Below are 23315 nucleotides of genomic sequence, written 5' to 3'. Positions count from 1 at the left end.
TCTAGACCACCAGCAGCTCCTCGGGAGAAAAACTGAGTTCTCTATCCCTGTAAACAGTTGAAGTCTCGGAAACCCACCGGGCGTTGCTGCGAGTCAGCATTGACTGGACGGCTGTGCGTGGGGTTTGACATGTGTATGGCTTTTACTTTTCTTTTCTAACTGGTGTCAAAGTTGCTGAGATGACAAGCAGGCAGCATCAGTTGATTGGACTTAAAAAAAAGTTTGGTAGTGTGCCTATAAATCTAATTTAAGGTTATAATTGCATTATAGCTATTTGGAATATATATTTTTAAAATATGCTGATTTTCACTGGATTTTACGATAAAGGGTAGTCAAGATAAAAAGATAGTGTGATCCATTGTTGATATTCTCTCTTCTCTGGGTGTTATAAAAACCCTCACAATAAACTCAGTAGAAAAAATCTATTCACATATATTGGAGAAATAATGAACGATCCCTTTTTAGGAAAGTAATTTCCCATTAAACTGTTTAATGATAGTTCTTTTTCATAGATGTCTTGATTTAATAAACTTTTTCTCCCACAAAATATTGTGATCTAATTATTTTCAAGATTTTTGAAATGTTCTTTTGGGGCTTACGATAGAAAAGAATGTAGTTCAATAATATTACTTGTTTATAGTGCCCATTCTGAAAAACTCCTGTTCAGCCTGTCTCTGCCTTGAATATGGGTTAGTTAGAAATACTAATGGTTGAATCAATAGGAAGGCTATCTGCAGATTGTTGAGAATCCACCGCGGGGAAGCCTGCAAAAGCCAGGCAGGCGCTCTGTAAAACGGATGCCCACTCGAGAAGGGCAGCGCCAGTATTTTCCACTGATACAGAATGAGAGATGTGGTAAGATTGCACCCTATCCTGGATGGAAACTTAGGGGTCCCAGCAAAACAGGCAGTTCTATCGAGATCCACCTCTCACAGGTTGTACTATTCGTTTGGATAGCATGTTAATTTGAGAAGATGGTTTTCTGTTACTTAAGTTAATGAGTTGAGATTTTAACTTCTTGGATTAGAATCGAGACCTTATTTTTTTAGCAGTAATGCCTCACTGATGGAGTTAATTCCAACTGTTAGCAACCTTGTATAGGATTCCTGAGACTAAATCTTAAAAGAACCGGACAGCCTCATCTTTCTGTCGTGGTGTAACTAGCTGGTGGAGTTGCATAGCCAGCATGTGGTTAGCAATCCAACACTTAACCCATAGTGTCACCAGACACCCCTCCAAAGAAGCACCTCCCTGCTGGCGAGTCGATGCCAGCTCACAGTGGCCGTTGAGGACAGGGTCAAACTGCCTCTTTGAGTTTCCGAGACTGTGACCCTTTACCGGGGCAGAAAGCCCCGTCTTTTACCCTCGGAGCAGCTGGTGATTTCAAACTGCAGAAGCTGAGATCACCGTCCAACACATAACCACGTCACCCCCAGGAGTTCGTGGCAATGCCAGCAGCAATCTGGAATTGATGTTAGGGGAGTAAAAGCAAAATGCATTGCAGTCTGATAGGGAGAGGGCTTATTTTTAACTTTTTCCCTTACAAGCCGAGGCAAATCCTTTTAATTATTAAAACAACCATACTCTCCAGCCCTCATATAGAGTGGAAATTAGGCATTTACTTAAAAGACTGCATTTACTTCTTCTTATGGGCTATTATATATTGTTTAAAAATAAAGATATTCAGTCATTGTATCCTAAAAGGAAACTTTAAACAGTTAGCTAGATATGTATTTTAAACCTATATCTGCTTTTAGACGGTCATATTTTTGGTATAGCTTTAATTATATCTGACAGCTATCTTTGTTTTATTTATATTAATCCTTTTCCCCGCTATTTTAAAATCTGTGGGGTGGATTTGAACTTTTGGTGAGCTCTGAGTTGTTGTAAGAGGGGTAAGCATTTCTTTTTACAAATAATACTTTTTAGTAGAAAACATGAGTCTTTTTGGAGCTTCTGAATTGATTTCTTTTTACTCATTATGTCTAGAAGTGTGTATCTCACGCCCAAGTGGATAGCAGAGAACTTGATCGGAGAAAGACACTGCAAGTTACGCTGCCTGCCAAGCCTTCCAACGATAACGATGAATTCGAAAAGCAGAGGACGGCAGCGATTGCAGAAGTGGCCAAGAGCAAGGAAGTAGGGAACGTAATCACTGCGCGCCCCTCTTTCCTCTTCCCAGTGTGACCGCTGAGATGCCTGACCATTGTCCTTTTCTTTTCGCATGACACAAGCAGCACACCCCGGCATTTTTCTTCTGCCCACGCCCTGGTTAGAAAGTGCCTCCCACCTCGGGGCGTCAGCTTACACGTTTTCTCCGGTGTTCTTTTTCTCAGATCACCCGGGCAGTCCCAGGAAGGCACTCCCTTCTTCTTCGTGATGGGGAGCCGCACACTTGGTTGTGGCAGCAGGTGTCCCCGCACTGTGTGGTCTGAGGGCCCCTTTCGGGGGAACTTCTCCCTGTGGTCTGAGTTCTGAGGAGTCCAAGAGGGTAAACTGGGAGTTCAGGCTTAACATTTTGCCAGCTTGTGTTCTTAATTCCATTTAGTATGGAGGGAAAAATAACTTTTTAGTTTCTGAATTACGGTTTCCTTCATTATCCAAGAGTAGATCATTCCAACGGGACCTTTCACAAGTCAAATGGTGTAAAAGAAGCAATGACCAATAATTTGTATGGGAACAATTTTTACATGTTCTCAGACCCTCAGAATTGCTTACCAAAACATGCCCAGTGACACGTACAATCTGAAATAGCGCTAACTTAGCCGTGGTCAGTGGCAGCTTGGTGCTGAGTGGGGACCCGGGGCAGGAGCTTGAGTGGGAACCCGGGGCCGGAGCTTGAGTGGGGACCCGGGTCAGGAGCTTGAGTGGGGATCCAGGGCCGGAGCTTGAGTGGGGACCCGGGTCAGGAGCTTGAGTGGGGACCCAGGGCCGGAGCTTGAGTGGGGACCCGATACAGGAGCTTGAGTGGGGACCCGGGACAGGAGCTTGAGTGGAGACCCGGGTCCGGAGCAAAAAGGTTGGTTTTTTTTTTTGTCTTCTCTTGTAAAAATGAAAATCCTTTTCCATTTTCTTTCACATAGCCAGAGTAGGCATTAATGTAGGTCTTTCAGAAATCAAAATGATGTACAGTAAACTTTAAGAAAGCTAGGGATACCTATGCAAATGTTTTTATATATACATGCACAAACAAAACACATCAGATACTAAGAATAGAGAAAAACTTGTTCCGTATTAGCAGAAAATACAAAATAAACGAGAAAGCCATTTGGTTGTTTTCTCGAGTTATTTATAAATTTTTAGTATTTGAGAAGATGTTTTAGCATATTCACTTTTCCTCCACACACATTTCTTAACTAAGAGTGAAATACAGTTTTCTTGATTCAGAATCCCTAATGACGCTTAGTCAACAGCTGCTTTCCCACTGAAATTTGAAGCTTCCGTAGGAGAGTTCTTCAAGTTGGTGATCTTTCCTGTGGTGGTACCCAGCTGTCATCAGGAACACGAGTCTGGGATCAGACTGCCTGGAAACACAAGGCTACCAGCCGATAAGCTTGGATAACTTACTTTGGCTTTCCCTGTTCGATTTTTTTTTCTATGAAATGAAGTTTCAATGGGTCCTATTTTATGTGATTGCTGTGAAATTATAATTGGTTGTCTGTGTGAAACCACTGTCTGGTTTAAAACATATCTGGTACAGGTGGTCACTCCACTCAAAGTTTACAAGAAACTGGCTACTATTTTTTAGTATGCGCTTCCATTCTAAGGCACATTAAAAAAATCAGTTTTAATACTTATGAAAATAATGCCTTTCACACACACACAGCTTGCAGTTAATGTGCTACTTCTTTGCCAAAAACCTCTTAAAGTTCTGATGTTTCAGAGTAAGGCTATTGGATATACATCAATTTCTTCACCCGTAATTGCAAATTTGTTGTGATTTACACTGTTCCATTTTGAGCCCCACGGATAGCTGAACAAAGCCTGTCCCCATCCTGCCACCGTCAGGACGGTGGCTGTCGTGTTCGCTGTTACAGCCACTGGGCCGGTCCATCTCCTTGAGAGTTGTACTGCAATGTAATTAGCATACTAGACCATGCTTCATTTAAAAAGTCATAGTTGATCATAGCCAAGTGCGTACACCTTTTCAGACGGTCAGTTCCGAAGACACAGAAGAGTGTGCAGGCAGCTCTGAGATCCTTCAGTGGCTCCAGTCCTAGAAGAGCGACTGGACTTAGAAGGCTGCCAGGAGTTTGATAGTGATCACAATGAATGAACTGGAATGGCTATTTTCAGATGAGAACTCAGTTCAGTCTTTTCTGAGGACTTTAGCTTGTTGACTTCAGAGACTGATTATCTAAACTTATGATTCAGTTTTAAAGCTTCCATGAAAGCAACACAATAGAAACAACATCTTGTTCTTTTCGCTTGAGGCCTGAGATGTGTTCTGAGAACACGCCGGCCCTTTTGCCACCATCTTTGATTTCAGCATGGCAGCCCACTGCCTCATAGTGGCCATACTTTGTCAGGGGGGTAACAAAAGTTAAATATTGTATGTCACTTTTCATCCTTCAATACTTTTGGATTAAATTTCAAGAAATATAAAATCAATATGTCCCTAAAGTGCTGGGTAGCAGTTAATGGGTTGGCAAAAATGTATGTGACACGTGTTATTTGCATATAAATATAGAATGCATTTGAGAGTAGCAGGCATATGAATGGCACTTAAAACTGAGACCAAAGGAGATCCCTAAAAGAATGAGTGTCCATGGAGATGAGAAGGAGGCCAGGCATGAGCAGTGTGGCATTGAGACCATACGGGGACGGATGGAAGCAGTCGGACCCGCCAAGAGTGACCAGTGAGAGAATATAAAAACGAAGCGAATATATAAGCGTTCACCACAGAGGAAAGCATGTAAAACTGTATCAAGGCTGTGGGACATCATGTCAGATGTGGACAGAAGAAGAATGGAGCACTGGAGAAGTCTTCCTGCCTGGCGCTGTACATTTCTATCGATGTTCACATCGCGGTATGCAGAGGCTGGTGGTTCTAAGAAAAAGACCAAGTTTGCGGTATCGTGGTGGGTACGTGTGAGAATCTGCAAGTTCCTTACTGCTTCATGCTGTTTCTTGGCGAGGAAGGAAGCAAGGCCATCAGTAACTATGCGATGGCAGGTGTTTGTTACCTTGGGGTGAAAAGAGCCCACAGTAGCAGTCGTCTAAAAGATTGGGAGAATGGTCTAGGGAAAGATAGTGAGATGCCAGGCAACCTGAAGAGCCCACAGGAATATTGTGCTCACCTTTTTCACCGAGTTCAAACGCCATGTGAAACGACCCCTAGTGCATATGTATGCTCATTGTTACTGTCGTTGTTAGGTGCTATTGAGTGACCCTGCGTGCGAAAGAGCAAAACACTGACTGATCCCGCCCCATCCTCACGATCGTTCTTCTGTGTTGCAGCCACTTTATCAAATCCACAAATTTTCTATCAATACTTGCCAAGCGAATAGTTTCAGTTCATCGCTTGGTCCTGTGCAATAGAATCCACCAAATCCAAATACCTTTTAAATCGGTAGTCATAATACACATTTGCATAACAGTTCCACTGTGACTTTGGTGTTCAGACAGCCAGATTAAAATATTACATATCTTCTGCTGTATTGCACCAAGATTTAGTCACAGAACTATCAATGGGTAACCTTGTATGTTAGTCTGGGTCGACTATAGAAACAAATCCATAGAGACTCACGTGTGTATAAGAAAGAGCTTTACATACAAGAACAGTTATAAAACATCCCAGTCCAGATAAATTCCAATATTAGCCCATAAGTCCGATACCAATCTGTAAAGCCCTCTTCAGATGCATGAAACACATGTAATCATGCCGAATGCAGAAAGATCAGAGACCACTGAGTGGGAAGTCTTGTGGACCCAGTGGTGTGGTAAGCATCTCAGCGCTGGCAAGGCTCTCCATGTGGCTTCTCCGGCTCCAGAGGTTTGTCTTCCTCAGCCTCTCTTCATGTGTCTTTAACACAGGGATGTTTCCCAGGGAGTGTGAGTGAGTGAGTGAGCAGAGAGAGAGAGAGAGAGACAGAGACAGAGAGAGGGAGAGGAAGAGAGTCTCTCACCTCCAAGAAGGAAATGCAAGAGTTCCCAGAATCCCCAGGAGAAGGCCTTGCCCACACAGAGGCCTCATTGGCTATATCCTGATTGACAGACTAGACTCCACCTCTACCCTCTTAATCCTCCCATTGACACCAAATTATGTAACCACCACACCTTGGGCATGTTCATTTTATATCTTTAAGCCTCCGCCTACTTTCTAACATATAAATGGAAACACTGTTTTAGGTCGAAAAGATTATGATTCTTTAATTGTCAAACATTTATAGGAAAGTAGACTGTGTGATCAAGTATGATTTTTAAAAACGAAATGTGTTACTGTGCGTGAGCTATTCTCCAGGGAAGCTCCCAGCAGGCTGGCTTGGCACAGTGGCTGCAACGGGGAGCACAGGCCTAGCCCGGTTCTGAGGATGGTGCGGGACAGCGCAAGGCTCGGCTCTGTTGTACGGAGGGTGGCGGGGATCTAGAAGGAGCCTGACAGCTCCTAACCAGCAACAACAAGACGAAATAACTAAGCACAAAATTCCAAAGTAAAACACCTGGTGGTATCAAAAAAGCTCATGGAAAAATTGTTTTAAAAACATCATGGGAATTTTCTCCAAATGTTTGGAAGCCCTTTCTATAATCACGCAGAATAATAAAACGAAATGCGATGTCCTTTGCAAAAAATAGCCTATGATGTAACTAATGAAAAAATAAAATGATAATGAGAGTTTTGATTAAATGTTGAATTTTATATTATTTTATAATACATTCACTTTCTAAGATCATAGAAGTATAATATTAGACCGTGGACATAATTTAACTGATTGATGGGCTGTGGGCCTCTCGAAACATCCTTTCCAGGCAGGTGGAGCTCTGACCCTGATATAATCACATCAACCAAATATTTTACCCTAGAATTATTTTGACAACTAATCTGCATAATACTGACATTATTTTACTTTATTTTGTATTTTTTTATTCTTAATTACCTTAGGGGGTTTAAAGATGTTTTTGCCTGCAATTTTCTTATTACTTGGCCTGAATTGGTGAACTGGTAGATACTTGTGCTGTGTAAAAAGTATATGCTAACATTTCATTGTAAGTTTTAGGAACCTTTGAACTACCATCGTTCTCCTAGATGTTTTTAGTGATAGCTCAATATTTAGAGCAATGTAAAATGCAATTTGCATCTACCACTTGTATCTTTCTCTTGTCTAAAGACCAAGACATTTGGAGGAGGAGGTGGCAGTGCCAGAAGTAATCTCAACATGAGCACTGGTGGGAACCGAAATCGGGAAGTTTCACAGAAAGAAAAGTCAGCCAAGCCTGAGGGGCGACCTGAAGGTGTCTACAGGGAACTGGTAAGGCTAAAGCCCTATCCACCCCGTTAGTTAGCCGTCTCTAGCTTTTCTAGCCTTGATGCTGGCTACTCCTTTCCACAGTCCCCAATGACATCAGTAGATGTTACAACCCTAAAAAAGCCCTTTAAAAAAAATAAGGACTACAAGTCCCTCATGAAAAACTCGAATTGTTTGAAAAGTAATGTACTTAAAACTCCATTTCATTTAAATTTCTAATGTCTGAATAATGTTTTTTGGATTGGAGTCATGAAAAATGTATCAAATTTAATTGAAGATACTCAGTGGAAATTATATTCTAAAAGATGATTCATCAAAAACATAATAATTGTCTACTTCTCCAAAGTCCTTCACTGCCCTTCCCACATCTTTTCTCGGTTTTTACTTTAAGTTTCATTTTTGTTGTTGTTGCCTTTTTGTTTTTTGGTGTTGGGGGGAATGGAAACAATTGTATGGATGTTTGGGACTCATTTGCAAAATAAGTGGATTTTTAAAAAAGCTAAATGGAGGAGTCAAAATTGATATGATGCACTAGTTAAGTGTTTGCCCTCAAGTGTAACAGAAACAGGACAAATGCATTTTCCTTATCTTTAGAGGGTCCCTGGAGGAACTCTGGTGGCATGGCAGGTTGTGTGTTGAGCCACTAATGGCAACCCCAGCTGCTCCTGGGGAGAAGGATGAGGCTGTGGTCTCGGAGCCCGCGGGGACAGTTCTGCTCTGCCCTCTTAGGGTTGCCATGAGCCAGAACTGACTTGATGGCAGTGAGGGATGGTTAAATGTCCGGATGAGTTTGCCTAGAACAGATTTGTCATGGTTGTGGATTGATTTTTATGCCCCACATTATACATGGTAAAGCCTGACTTCTGTGCCTCTTGGTATATGTCGCCTCTGGGAAGAGGTTGACTAGGTTCTGTCAGTGAGACAGGATTAGTGCAGTATGGGTTTGGAGGCCTTCTCTATTCCAACAGATAAAAACAGCAGATCAGGACAAGCAAGCAGAAATGGGCAAAGATTGATACCAAACCATGTGGAGAAATCTAAGGAGTTAAGAACTAGAGACCGAGGAGACAGATACCATTCCTGAGAGCCTACAAAGAGAAAGCTTTCTCCAAAATAAGCTCCTTAAATTCAGACTTGTAACCAGGTAGCGGCTGACAAGATAAATTCCCTTTGTACTCGTCTTTGCTGTTGTTAAGCGCTCTTAAGTTGGGTTTGACTCATAGCAACCACATGTGCGATGAACAAAATGTTGCCTGGCGCCAGCCACCCCCACACTTGTTGCTGTGTTTGAGTCGGTGCTCTAACCACTGTGACACTCCGTGGCATGGAGGAACCTCCTCTTGTTGCTCCCCTCTACTCTCCCAAGCACGATGCCATGGTCTAGGGACTGGTCCCTCCTTATGACATGTCCAAAGAACATGAGATGAAGTCTCGCATCCTCCTGTCTGAGAAATGTTCTGCCAGCACTTACTCCAAGACAAATTTCTTTGTTCCATTGACAGTTTATGGGATATATCGTATTCTCTGTGTGTCAACTCCTTAATGCAAAGGTATCAGGTTGTTAAAGCCACCAAGTTGTGGTATTTCTGTTGCAGCTGTAGCAGAGAAGACAGTCACTCTGTCTAACCCAGAGGTAGGTGAGTACAAAGGTGGGTTGATGGCCTAGCAATGTCAGGATTTGGGTGGGCTTCTTTTTGATTTTCTTCACTTCTTCTTAAGAGCTACAAGTGTTCCATGAACCACATCTTAGACACACACAAAAAATCCAAAGAAAGGAAAGGGACATTTCTTGGGAAAACAAAAAAGGATCTCTTTTCTGTAATTTTGGATTTTAATTTATGTTTCCTTTATTAGAAGCAAGCCCCTTGCGATCCCTTGCCCAACCATTTATAACTATGGGCAAGGCTTCCTCTTCCGTGGGCCTATCACCTTATGATTCCTTTTTTGAAAATTGGTATAAATTCAAGAGTTGCTGGAAGAGGAATCAGATGTGTCATAATATTTGATGGAAACATTTTAGAAGCAACAATAGCTTAATTTTAGCGAGCGGGATTTAAAAATGAAGTGAGTCCGAAGGCAAGATGAAGAGTATTATGAGCGTGAAAAGATGTCAGAGTAAAAGGTGGGCAGGCACCCCTGAAGGGAAAATCTTGGGCTCATTGGAGCAATATGAGAAGTGCTCATATCAGGAATCCACACATTTTCTTTTTTTCATTATGAAATGAAGCAGTGTGATAGCAAGAGGATGTCTTAGATTTACAAATGTTAAGGATACAGCTTTCTCAGCTACTGTGGTTTCCAAGAAATCTGTTTATGGGATATGTCTGTGTGACTGCAGGAGTTCTTGGATTCAGTTTAGTTTCGAGGTTTGGGGCCCTGGGCTCTGTCAAGTGGACTCTCCTAGTTGACTGTCCGACGGTTGCAGGCGTGATTCCTAACAGAGAGCAGGGACTGCAGTGAGGGCAAGTGAAGAAACCGCAGGCGCGCAGAGGAGGTACTGTTTTCTAGCTTCAGCACATTCCTTACATTTCTGGAGAGATGCTATATAAATGACAGCATTTCCTTTCTAGGATGGAGAAGTGTCAGCCATGAAACATCTTCATTAGGCAGTTTCCCCTTCACTGCCTCTATCATTTTCAAAGGTCTTATTCTGACATTTCCCTTCCTTTTCTTTTGCATTTGTAATAGAACCGGGCAAGTGGCGGAGTACTCAGGGCACAGCTCCACATACCATGCAGATTCTTCCTTCTCCGCTAGGTGATAGGACAGCCAGTGAATATTGTACCAGTGTGGCAGCTCTTCCAGAAGTATAAGCTGTAATTTTTATTAAAAGCCAAGTATATAATACAATATTGCATTCTTTATAGGCCATCAGCATGACTTTTCTCTTCCCTGCGTACAGGTCGATGAGAAGGCCCTGAAGCACATCACAGAAATGGGCTTCAGTAAGGAAGCATCGAGGCAAGCTCTCATGGACAACGGCAACAACCTAGAGGCCGCCTTGAATGTGCTTCTCAATAGCAATAAACAGAAACCTGTTACGGGTCCGCCCCCGAGAGGTATCTTACATCAAGCAGTGTGTCCCTATTGTTTGGTTTTCAGAGGAATATCTGTTACGGACCGATGTTGGGAGTGATTCGTGGGCAGGCTATCACGTTATTTAACGTGGTGTTAAGTGGAAGAATCACTTGTTTAGGCACCACAGAGACGTGTGAAGCTTACTCTAAGACTCAGTGGCTTCACCTTTTTGTAAGGTGGCTCTAGTAGAGACGGACTTGACAGGATTGTGGTGGAGATTTGAGGAATGATAGAGGAAGAGTTCTGTGAACTCCCGGCAAAAGTATGCCACTTGTATACATACCTGAGCCTCCAGGAAGCAAGTGAACATGAACAAGAACATCGCTTTACATGTCTCTGCAAAAGTGCCTTAACCAGTGATTGGTCATAGGCAGTGTGTGTGTGTGTGTGTGTGTGTGTGTGTGTGTGTGTGCGCGTGTGTGCGCATTTTAAAGTTCCAGTTGCATATTTTCTTAAAAAACAAAACAACAGCCATTACAGTAAATTTTTGTAAGGATGAATTGTTTTTTCCTTTAAACCAACTTACATGAATAAATTTAATTTCCTGGATCCATCACTTGGAAGATTGAAAGTGCTGTAGTATAATCATTTGAACATCTTTTTATTATGAGTCATCTGATCTGATATGTGCATACATGAAATCCTATGTCAGGTGACTGCTGAGTAGACTTCGGTGTATTTTCTCCCTTTGTTCTGACGTACACAGTACATATGTCTTGCTTTAAAATCTGCAGGGAGAGGCAAAGGCAGGGGGCGGATAAGAGCTGAAGCGGACGAAGACCTGGGGAACGCAAGGCCGTCAGCACCGAGCACGTTATTTGATTTCTTAGAGTCTAAGATGGGAACTTTGAACATAGAAGGTAGGTTAACTTAAAGTAGATTTTTTTTGTTAAGGTCAAGCTTTATTTGGAATTAAACAACAAAATGTGTTTTACTAGACCAACTGCAAGCCTGACTCTATATTGTGGGTGTTTGTTTATAAATCTGTTGCACAAATACAAAAGAAAAATTTAATGGTTCAATTCTAAGGATCTTAATGATAACTTATCCTGTTCTCTGCCGGATACATAATATCACCAAGCTATGTTTCTCAACTTTACTGTGCCTAGAACTACCCTGGAAAACCTTAAGAGCTAAGTAACTTATTTTGAAACTCACGGTCTTAGCTCTTCTTTCTTTCTTTCCTTTCTTTTTTTACATTTTATTAGGGACTCATACAACTCTTATCACCATCCATACATATACATACATCAATTGTATAAAGCACATCCATACATTCCCTGCCCCAATCATTTTCAAAGCATTTGCTCTCCACTTAAGCCCCTTCATCAGGTCCTCTTTTTTTCCCCTCCCTCCCCGCTCCCCCCTCCCTCATGTGCCCTTGGTAATTTATACATTGTTATTTTGTCATTACTTGCCCTATCCGGAGTCTCCCTCCATCCGCCTTCTCTGCCGTCCCTCTCCCAGGGAGGAGGTCACATGTGGATCCTTGTAATCAGTTCCCCCTTTCCAACCCACTCACCCTCCACTCTCTCAGCATCGCCCCTCACACCCTTGGTCCTGAAGATATCATCTACCCTGGATTCCCTGTGCCTGCAGCCCTCATATGTACCAGTGTACAGCCTCTGCCCTATCCAGTCTTGCAAGGTAGAATTCGGATCATGGTAGTTGGGGGGAGGAAGCATCCAGGATCTGGGGGAAAGCTGTGTTCTTCATCGGCACTACCTCACACCCTGATTGATTGACCCATCTCCTCTCCTAAACCCCTCTGTGAGGGGATCTCCATTGGCTGACACTTGGGCTTGGGTCTCCACTCTGCACTTCCCCCTTCATTCAGTATGGTATGTGTATACACACACACACACACACACACACACACACATATATATATACATATATCTTTTTTTTTTTTTTGCATGATGCCTTATACCTGGTCCCTTTGGCACCTTGTGATCGCACTGGCTGGTGTGCTTCTTTCATGTGGGCTTTTTTGCTTCTGAGCTAGATGGCTGCTTGTTTACCTTCAAGCCTTTAAGACCCCAGACACTATCTCTTTTGATTGCCGGGCACCATCAGCTTTCTACACCACATTGGCTTATGCACCCATTTGTCTTCAGTGATCCTATCATGTGGGTGTGCAGCCAATGATATGATTTTTTGTTTTTTGATGCCTGATAACTGATCCCTTTGGGACCACTTAATCACACAGACTGGTGTGTTCTTCCATGTGGACTTTGTTGCTTCTGAGCTAGATGGCCGCTTTATCTTCAAGCCTTTAAGACCCCAGTCACTATCTCTTTTGATAGCCGGGCACCATCAGCTTTCTTCACCACATTTACTTGTTCACCCACTTTGGCTTCAGCAGTTGTGTCGAGAGAGTGAGCATCATAGAGTTCCAATTTAATAAAAGAAAGTATTCATGCATTGAGGGAGTGTTTGAGTAGAGGCCCAAGGTCCTTCCGCCACCTTAATGCTTAACCTATAAATATAAACACATAGATCTATTTCCCCATCCTCCTATATATATTTGCATGTACATGTCTTTGTCTAGACCTCCATAAATGCCCTTTTACTCCTAGCTCTTTCCTCCATCTCCCTTGACTTTCCTCCTGCCCTACTACCATGCTCCATCCCCACCTGGGCTAGTGTATACCTCTTCTCTAAGCAACCTTACCCTTGATCATTCCCCACCAGGCCTGCCACTCCCCCCTCTCTACCATTTTGGGTCCCATGTTGTTCCCTTGTCCCTGTATTTGTTAACACCACTTCCTTATCTCCCCCTACCCCCAACCCCAAGTCCCCCCGGAACTGTCGGTCCCGTTATTTTTCCTCCACATAATTCATCCAGCCTGTCCTATTCAGACAGACCTGTGGAGACACTAACATGCACGAAAACAAGACAGAGGAAAACAAAGCAACAGTATACAACCAGACAACAAAAAAACAAACCACTGACAAAGAACAAAACAAAACACTTCACAAGAGAAAAGCTGTAGTTCGTTCAAGGATCATTTGCTGGCCCTTAGGAGCGTTTTCCAGTCCAGTCTGTTGGGGCACCATGCCCTGGCCCCAAAGTCCACTTTCAGCATTCCTTGGGGACCTTGCCACTCCATTCCCCCACTGTTCCGCTGCACTCCCCCAGCGCTTTGCCTCGGTGTGGTGGAATCAGGTCAGGTGCAATTCCCACACTGTGTCTCCGGTGCTGTCCTCTGTATCGCCCTTAGTCACTGAGGGGCATCATGTCACATAGTGGGGCCAGCCATGTTGTTTCTCTGTGGACTGGCTGCTCTACTCAGGAACATCATCATCACGGCCTGGTGGGCCTGGCTGTGTTCCACTGTCTCCTCTTGCCCCTTCGTCTGCTCCTGTGTGCTCTGATCAGATATGTCCATCTCCCGGAGCTGTAGAGTCAATGTCGTCCTTTGGAACAAATTCTTTTCGGGGGAGGGGCAGGAATCCACTTAATTTATGGTGCTGAGGCCAGTCTCCCAGACCTCTCCACTGGTTCCCTTCTCCACGCCGGGATATTGCATTCACACCTTGCGGCACTGGGTTGTAGTCTGGTCCCACTTTCCCTGTGGAGATATAAACAATACCCTCCCCTTGGGTGGATTAGTGCCCCATGCCTCCACTCCCCTTCCTTATATTCATCCTTTTGTTTTCCTTTCCCCACCTCCTCCACCATTGTCTACCATGTGCATCCCTGATTTTGGTCTGGTCTCTGCCATACTACACAGTCTTCACCCCTAAAATGTTTGTATACTGTAGCTTTTTCCCATATGCCACTTTTGCTTTTTAAAAAAATTTTTAATTCTTACCTCAGTGGGCTCATGTTGTACTTGTCCTTTTGTGCCTGACTTACCTCGCTTAGCATGATTTCCTCCAGTTCTTCTCATGCCGCTATGTGCCTCATACTTTCATCACTGCTTTTTAGTGATGTGTAGTACTCCATTGTACGTATATACCACTGTTTTTTAATCCAATCGTCAGTTGATGGAAATTTGGGTTGCTTCCAACTCCTTGCAATTGTGAACTGTGCCGCAATGAACATTGGAGCACAGATGTCTGGTCTTGGTTTTTTTTCTTCCCTCTTCTGGGTATATGCCCAGTAGGGGGATTGCTGGGTCATATGGTAACTCTATTTCCATCTGTTTTAGGTATCGCCAGATTGATTTCCATAGTGGCTGTATGTACTTACAGTCCCACCAGCAGTGGATGAGAGTTCCTGTCTCCCCACAGCCCCTCCAACACTTGTTGCTTTCTGATTTTTTGAATTGGGCTACCTTTGAGGGTGTCAGGTGGTACCTCATTGTTGTTTTAATTTGCATTTCTCTTATGGCTAAAGATCGGGAACATTTTCTCATGTTTGTTGGCCATTCGGATTTCTGCCCCTGTGAAACTTCTGTTCAAGTCCTTTGCCCACCTTTCAAGTGGGCTATTGGTTTTTTTCTTTTTGGAAGCTAGCAGAGTATTGTAGATTTTAGTAATAAGGCCTTTGTCTGATGTGTCATTGCTAAAGATGTTTTCCCAGTCTGTGGACTCTCTTATTACTCTCTTGGTGAATTCTTTAGATGTACACAAGTGTTTTATCTCCAGTATATCCCATTTGTCAATTTGTGCCTCCTCTGTGTTTGTGTCCTTCCCTATGTCTGATAGCTTATGTATTCCCTGTGCCAGAGTTCTCAAGTTGGTCCCAATTCCCTCATTGATGGCCCTAATAGTTTGGGGCTTAACTTCAAGGTCTGTGATCCACCTTGAGTTTATTCTTGTGCATAGAGTGAGATAAGGGTCTTGCTTCATTTTTCTGCATGTTGATATCCATTTTTTCCAGCACCACTTGTTGAAGAGGGCATCTGCTTCCCATTTGATATTTTTGGGGCCCTTGTCAAAGATCAGCTGTGTGTATGCTGATGCTTTTATTTCTGGGTTTTCAGTTCTTTTCCATTGGTCTGAGTATCTGTCATTGTACCAATACCATGCAGTTTTGAGAACTGTGGCTGCATAGTATGTGCCAAAGTCAGGTAAAGCAAGCCCTCCCGTGGTGTCCTTCTTCTTGAGGAGTTCTCTGCTAATTCTGGGCTTCTTCCCTCTCCATATGAAGTTGGTAATCAGTTTTCCCATTTCTTTGAAGAAAGATGATGGTAATTGTATCGGGATAACATTAAACTTATATAGTGCTTTTGGCAGAACTGACATCTTAACTATATTAAGTCTCCCAATCCAGGTAGCTCTTCTTTCTTTACAGATTCTGTATTATATGAAAATGTTTCACAGTGAGTGGAGATGCCCTCCACTTCTTTGTAGTATATTTAGGGAAAGCATCGATACTATGTAATGATACATACATATTTTTTCTAAGTGAATTGTTGGTAGGCACCATTGAGTCTATTCTGACTCATAACGATCCGTGCTACAACAGAACGGAGCACTGCTAGGTTCTGCGCCACTTCCACAACTGTTGCTGTGTTTGAACCCAATGTTACAGCCCCCGTGACAGTCTGTCCTCTGGGTTCTTCCTCCTCTTCATTGGTTCTTTACCAAGCGTGATGTCCTCTTCCAGTGGTTGGTCCCTCCTGATAGCCTGTCTGCAGTGTGTGAGCTGAAGTCTCCCATCTCTGCCTCCCAGGTGCATTTTGACTGTGCTTCCCCCGTCAGACGTATTTGTGCTTCCTATAGTCTGTGGCAGGGTCGGCAACCTTTGGAAAGGAAGAGCCAATCCTGTCACTCACAGCAGCCTAAAAATTATTTGATAAGCATAAACATATTATTACAAAGAAATGAAATCACCGTTATCTTACTACTATCCTTTACATGAAGCTATAATTGTTTCATTTTCAGTTTTACTTCAGAGCCACATGTGCGTACAGTGAGAGGCATGTGGGTCTATGGCTCGCAAGCCTAAGTTCGCCCGACCTCTCGTCTGTGGTCTAGTTCAGGGGGTCAAACTCAACTAAAACGCAGGCCATTGGGTGCAACAGGCAAGATGCACGCGGCCACATCACATTTACAAATGTTGTTAAGTTTATGTTTTGAAGTGAGGATTCGGGAATATGGATAGGATAATTAAACCACTATATCATTGCTTTTATTTAAACATTAATTTTATTTAAAGTATTTATAAAACTAAAATTACTCTTTTTTACCCAAAACTTGCCAGTGGTTTCCTCCTACTAGTTTTCACTGACCTCTTATGTTGTGACCAGAAAATATAACAAAGTGACTAATAAAAAACACAAAATGTTGGACAGCTGACAAATGTGATACACAATCGTAATGGTAATGGCTTCCCTCTAAAAATGTTAATTAGCGCTGCCGCGAGGTATGATCATATCAGCACAGCCCAGAGTGCTCTTTTTAACCTTTTCGCTACTGGGATCTGTTTACGTGATACTGCGAGTGGCAGACATATGGCTTCCAAACGTTGCCAGAACTGAGTCAGCACATTCATACATGTCCACAGGCCCCCAGCAATGGCACTGGGCCACGTGTGCACTCGTCTCCAGTAGTTAAGGGTTAACGAGGGAATTGTGTTTATGGTTTTGCCTCGATTTCCCCTAAGCACTCTTTTCTTCATAACTATATTTCTATTTTCCTTTAATTTCAGAGCATTGCAAGACCCCAAAAATGACCTCGGGGGCCGCCAGTGTGACACCCCGGTCTAGTTCATGTTCTTCACCAGCACCACAATTCAGAAGCGTCCGCTCTTTTTCAGTTGTTTAACCCTGTAACGAGGTCATCTGCAGTCGATTATCCTAGCAACTTCTAAACATAGAATAGAAATATGCCCTAAAGTGGCAAGTTTTTTTAATATTTCAAATAACTATGCAAATAAAATTTTATATTCAGTTTTCTCTTAGATTTACATCAAATAAACTCAGAGAACCAATGCTTTTATAACAAATTTGAGGTGTCCACATTTCATGAAAATTGAAACTTGTGGATTAAAAAAAAACCCACTGGTGTTCGCTTCGGCAGCACATATACTAAAACAAAGAAAAAAATTGGAAGGCTACAGAGAAGATTAGCATGGCCCCTGTGCAAGGATGACACGCAAATTCGTGAAGTGTTTCATATAGAAACCAAAAGCCACTGTATTTCAGAAAAGAGATGCTTGAGCTAGATGAGATTGTAGGCAGTGATGTGAGCACGCTTCTGTCTCCTGGCTGTGAAGCATGATGTGTGTGTGTTGCTGTGTAGCCCGGTGGCCACCAGTCCAGTAGCTTACACAGTGAAAATTGACTGTCTCACAAGTGGGCCCTTTTTTGGAGAACTGAGTTGTATAGGTCAGGCCTACTCAACAAAGTCTCCCTTTTGATTATTACAAAGCGAACTGATCAATTACATCTGCAGAAGTGCTTCCCATTTTCCATGTCATGCAGCCTGATCATTGGCGTGGTGTGTGTTCCACAGGCACCAGGTAACCAGGAAGCAGGAAGACTGGGAGCCACTGTAGGATTCTGGGAGCCCTGCTTGAAAGCTTGCTTCTCTGCATTTCTGTACATGTATTTGCTAAACCAGGCTGCGGATTGAGTGGAAGATCTCATCTGTGCGTTCTCGTATCTCTTTCCCCAGTGCATCCCTTGGTCCGCTGCACGGTTCCTAGCGTTGTTGCTCTGTGTCATCACCTCAATTTTACCGTGCTAGAAAAATGAGAAAACTCAGGCTGTAACTTTGACAAGAGCATTTTCTCATGGGATGCGTTTGTGTGCACCCATCATTCCCTGGCTAGTTTGCTGCCTTGTTCTTTCCTCCTTGCGGGGCGTACATGATGCCAGGATTAGTGTTAGACGGCTTATTGTTCATCCTTCGCTTTCAGCGGCCTTCCGAATGGCTTCTCACTTCTCTATTCACTGAAGGCGTGTTTATTAACTTGTTCATGAGGGGAAGTTACATAGTATTATTACTAGCATTCCAGCTTATACATGCTTATACATGCGTGGGTTTATTTCAGACAAAGCATGTTTAAACGTGACCGTGATGGTGGGCGAACTATTTATTTGGCTTTCAGCTAACATCCTTTCTGGGAGATCAGCGACAGCTTGCTTTAAGCTTCTGTTTCCTGTGTTGTGCAGTCTTTTCCTGTGATTCCCCGAACTCAGGCTAACGCTACACCAGAGCACTTTCGTGCAAACCTGCCCAGGAAGCAAACTAGAAAAGACCATTTTGTTTCACTCGTGCACCCTTAGCAAAAGTGAGATAACGGTGCTGAGCATGTACCAATTAAAAACGTGCAGGTTGTTGTAGTGTCTGTGCTTTGGGGGAATTTCATCTTTCTTTTAACCAATATTTACCGAGTGCCCTCTGTTTGCCTGATTCTACAGTAAAGAGACCAAACAGAAACAACAAACAAAGCCATTGCCATTGGCTTGGATTCCTGGGAGCCCATGTGTTACAGAGTAGGATGGCTGCTGAAGACTCTCCTTGAGGTGACCTTTACTGAAGCTGACCCCCGACCGTCCTCCATTGTGCCCAGGGGCGGCTTCAGCCCACCAGTCTGTAGGTTACTAGTTGAGTGTCAGTTGTCCGCAGCATCCCGGAACCTTTCAGAGTTAACTAGGTGGGGAAGGAGACAATGCTGAGGAAGACTCAGCCCCTACCCCTCATTTGTCACAATATTTCAGGATATTTTGTTTTACAGACATGGCATTAAGATGAAAGATATGCTAAATTGTGTACCACAACAACTAGTAATTCTGACTCACCTGAAAGTCAAACAGAACATATTGCAGCCCATTAGCTATTACCGAATGCATTCCTTTTTCTTTTGTGGCAAAACAAAATAACTTGTGTATTGATACGTTGTAAATTATATAAAACACAGGAATACCCTGAAACTGTTCATTGGAACTAGCCCTGGGATAGGAAGGAGAGAACTTTCATCCGATACATTTATTTTTGTCTGTGTTCTTTATTGCTCAGAAGTCTTAAAGCATTACGGTAGTGTGGAGGAAGGTTTACAGAGCAAGTAAGCTTTCTGTTGCACAGTTTGTACATGTTTAAAGTCTCAGAGCATGAAGGGGCAGCGTTCCCGGAGCTTCGCAGGCATAACTAGGTACGGGAAGGGCCAGTCTCAGGCCGTCAAGGCCCCTTGGCATAGCGTTCACCTCTGCACTCTACTGCGGGCTTACAAGCTTATGAGCGGCCACCTAAAATCCAGCTATTCATGATATATTTTTAATGGAAAAAATTAGATGGTATATGTAAGAAATTTTATTAAGTAATGATCAGAATATATTTCCAGAAAAGTCTCTGTAAAGCAATATTAGAATATGATTTTAATTATTTTTATATTGTCTTACCAAAAATCCTAAACCCACTGCCTCAAGTCGACTTGGATTCATTGCAACCCTAAGTAGGATTTCCGAGGCTGCCTGTGTTTCTGGAAGCAGACAGCCTCAGTTTGCTCCTGCAGAGCGGCTGGCGAGCGTGAACCACTGAACTTGCCATTAGCAGCCCAACAGTCCCTGACAGGGAGACCGTGGCTCCTTTTACATACCTTTCTGACATATACATTTTATGTAAAATTTGTTGATGAAGAGATTTTTATTGAAGCATTCTTCTTGCCTTTCAGCAAAGCAACAAAAGAACAAAATTAAAAGAAAAATCCTAAGGCTGAGAATTGGTGGTGGTAGGGATGAGTAAGCAGGCGAACACCTTATCGTCCAAGTATTATTTTATTCTGATGTCATTAATTCACTGTGGTTGTCTTCTATATAATTGTAATTATAACAGTGACAGCCTACATCTTGAGTGTTTATTAAAGTAGTAGATACACATTTTTAGTGAGCTCTAACTAGACAGACGAGGCTTGTCTAAGGCTGTAGAATTCCTAGTGGCAAAGTGAATTGGATACGAGGTCATCTGGCTCCAGATGCCAGTTGGGAGCTTTTGAACACCAAGTTCATCGTTAATAGTGCTGTGACTTTCCCAGCATTAATGAAAGAGCCTTGATTTTAGGTCTTAGCCCACTGGTCCTTTGTATGAAAGAGCCTTTGTAATATTGGCATCTCACCATAAATGAGCAGATGCAAGTGATAAAATTAAAGTTAGCATGTTTTTGTGCCTACATTCTGTTTTGTTTCTCTGGGCAGGCAGCTTCCCATCCTAGAAAAATCACAGGATTTGGCTTCATTTAAAGTTAAGTTTCAATTGAGTTTAAATCCTAGTTTCAACATTTCTCCCTGCAAACCTTTGTTAACACGCCTTACATTGTTTCTTCCTTTGTCAAATAGGGATACTATACTGCCCTTCGGGTTAGTTGTGAGAATGACGTGGAGTAATATAGACAAGACCCTTAATGTAGACTGTGGTACATAGTGAAATCTGAGTAACTAGTCAATCTGTCTGTCTTTGGGTAGATGGCCCAGAATAAAATGAATAGTCTTGGGAAACAAAAATGTATGTATTTTCTGGCTATAAAATTCAGGTGCAGCTACTATTTGAATATTCTGCAACGAAGTATTAATATTTTAAGATGTCTGATTAATTCAGTACATCCTAATATACAGGCTCAGATGATTTGTGACAATTAATAAATCCAGTCTTAATGAGTCTTGCATTTCAAATCATGGGGATTAAGACACTGTAATCAATTATCCAGTAAACATCATACAGCTGGAAACTCATGCTCTGGTATAATGGGGACATTTTACCTCGAGTCCCACTAAATTCTCGCAGCGTTCTTTGACTGGTTTTCTCATCTGAGCGCTTAGCACTTTGATCTTTTATGTGTTTTCAACGCTCTGTTTTCTGATAGACTCATTTGGTACATTCTCTTATCACTTGGCTAATCTTTCATTTTCCTTTTTCTCCTACCATTTAGTATCGTGTTACTAACAGAGGAAGGCCCTCGGCAAGATGGATTGACCCAGTGCTTGCAGCAGTGGGCTTAGTCATGAGGACAGTGGTGGTGGGCGACCCTGCGGTGTTTCAGTGGGTTGTACACAGGCCCTCTGAGTTGTAACCAACTCCACGGCATCTCACAACAACAATTTCTATTCAGGCACTCACCCTTTGCTTTGGCTACTTTTCCATCTTGGAGCATTTAAAAAACAAATAAACAAACCAAAAACCCACAGGATTCATTTTATTCTGCTACCGAGACAGAAAACTACCTTGGTCTATTTATTGTTAGAATGAATTTAGACATGTTGTGGATCAAGGTTGATGGCTTGAAGGCCCACAGCCATGGAGACCTGGTGAGACACAGCTCTGTTGTGCAACCCCAGGGCAGTGGCAGTTCGTGTCCAATAGAGAACGACTCTTTCCATTTCCTTTGCCATGTTGATGGGTGTTGTGTGGATCTGGGAATGATACCTCAAGAAAAGTGGGATGCAATGGATGAGATCTGACTGGAGAGCTGCAGAGCTGAGCTTCCATCTGTGGGGAGACTGCCTCTCAATGTCTTTAAAGGGTCTTTCCCACTATTCTGAGATTGTACATGTTCTGTTAATTGTTTCATGTATTGGTTCAGTTGTAAAATATTTACTGTATATTAGATTTCATTACTCAACTACCCTGAAATGAAAGGTATTGTTTTGTTTTTAATCATTTTATTTGGGGCTCCTACAACTCTTATCACAATCCATCCATCCATCCATCCATTGTGTCAACCACACTTGTACATTTGTTGCCCTCATCATTCTCAAAACATTTGCTTTCTACTTGAGCCCTTGGTATCAGCTCCTCATTTTTTACTCTCCCTCCCGGACCCTCTCCCTGTTGAACCCTTGACAATGTATAAATTATTATTATTTTGTCATATCTTACATACATACCCACTTTTCTGTTGTCCATCCCCAGGGAGGAAGTTATATGTAGATCCTTGTAATCCGTTCCCCCTTTCTACCCCACCCTCCCTCAACCCTCGTTGTATCGCCACTCTCACCACTGGTCCTGAAGGGATCATCCACCCTGGATTCCCAGAGTGTTTATCCAGCCTATCTTATCTAGATAGACCTGCAGAGATAATAATATGCACAAAAACAAGACAGAGCAAAACAAAGCAACAAAAGCAAACAAAACAACAACAAACCAATGATAAAAAGAGAGCCTGAACTAGACCAAGGTCTGTTTATTGACCTTTAGGAGTGTTTTCCAGTTGAATGTGATGGGGTGCCACACCTTGAATCCAAAGTCTATTTTTGGTACTCCCTCCGCACTTCCTTGCTCTGCTCCCCTTGTTCTTCTGTTGCGTGCCCTTAGTGTTTGCCTTGGTGTGGTGCGGTCAGATTGAGTGCAGTTCCCACACTGTGTCTCCAGTGTTGTCCCCTTTAGGGCTATGGGTCAGTGAGGGACATCGTGTCTTGTAGTGGGGCTGGTCATATGGTCCTCTCTGTGAATTGGCTGCTCTGAGCAGCAATATTGTCCTCAAGGCTTGGTGGGCCAGGATGCGCGCCACTCTCTCTTCCTCCCCCTTCATTTGCTCCCATGTGTTCTGATCAGACAAGTCCCTCTCCCTCATCCGTAGCTTCAGTGCAGTCCTCTGAAGTGAATTCTTCTGAGCGGAGGGGTGGCTGTCCACGTAGTTGGGATTGGGGCCGGCCCCTCAGACCTCTCCACTGGTTTCCTGCTTCATGCTGGCATGTTGCATTCACATCTTGCAGCATTGGGTTGAAGTCTGATCCCTCTTTTCCTGTGGAGATATAAACAATACCCTCCCCTTGGGTGGGTTAGTGCCTGGTGCCCCCACTACCCATATCTTTTTTTTTCTTTTCCCCCCTCCCTTTTAGTTGGCTACCATAGGTATCCCTGGATTTGGTCTACCATACT

The 23315-nt window shown here is 43.0% G+C and overlaps 1 protein-coding gene and 1 pseudogene across 3 annotated transcripts in view; both read left to right on the top strand.

Annotated features, from left to right (window-relative positions):
* The window catches only part of TDRD3 (tudor domain containing 3), a 175406-nt gene that overhangs the window by 95665 nt on the left and 56426 nt on the right, over window positions 1-23315 (top strand). For all 3 annotated transcript variants that reach the window (XM_075562998.1, XM_075562995.1, XM_075562999.1), the window contains 4 exons: window positions 1990-2139; window positions 7329-7469; window positions 10369-10525; window positions 11279-11404. In XM_075562998.1, the coding sequence (XP_075419113.1) occupies window positions 1990-2139; window positions 7329-7469; window positions 10369-10525; window positions 11279-11404 (574 nt within the window). The remainder of the gene's footprint in view (window positions 1-1989; window positions 2140-7328; window positions 7470-10368; window positions 10526-11278; window positions 11405-23315) is intronic.
* Window positions 17504-17622, top strand: LOC142461932 (U6 spliceosomal RNA; annotated as a pseudogene).

Source organism: Tenrec ecaudatus, chromosome 11, assembly GCF_050624435.1.
Source record: "Tenrec ecaudatus isolate mTenEca1 chromosome 11, mTenEca1.hap1, whole genome shotgun sequence".
Taxonomy (NCBI): domain Eukaryota; kingdom Metazoa; phylum Chordata; class Mammalia; order Afrosoricida; family Tenrecidae; genus Tenrec; species Tenrec ecaudatus.
Note: the sequence above shows the minus strand (reverse complement) of the source record. Positions and strands in the feature narration are given on the sequence as shown.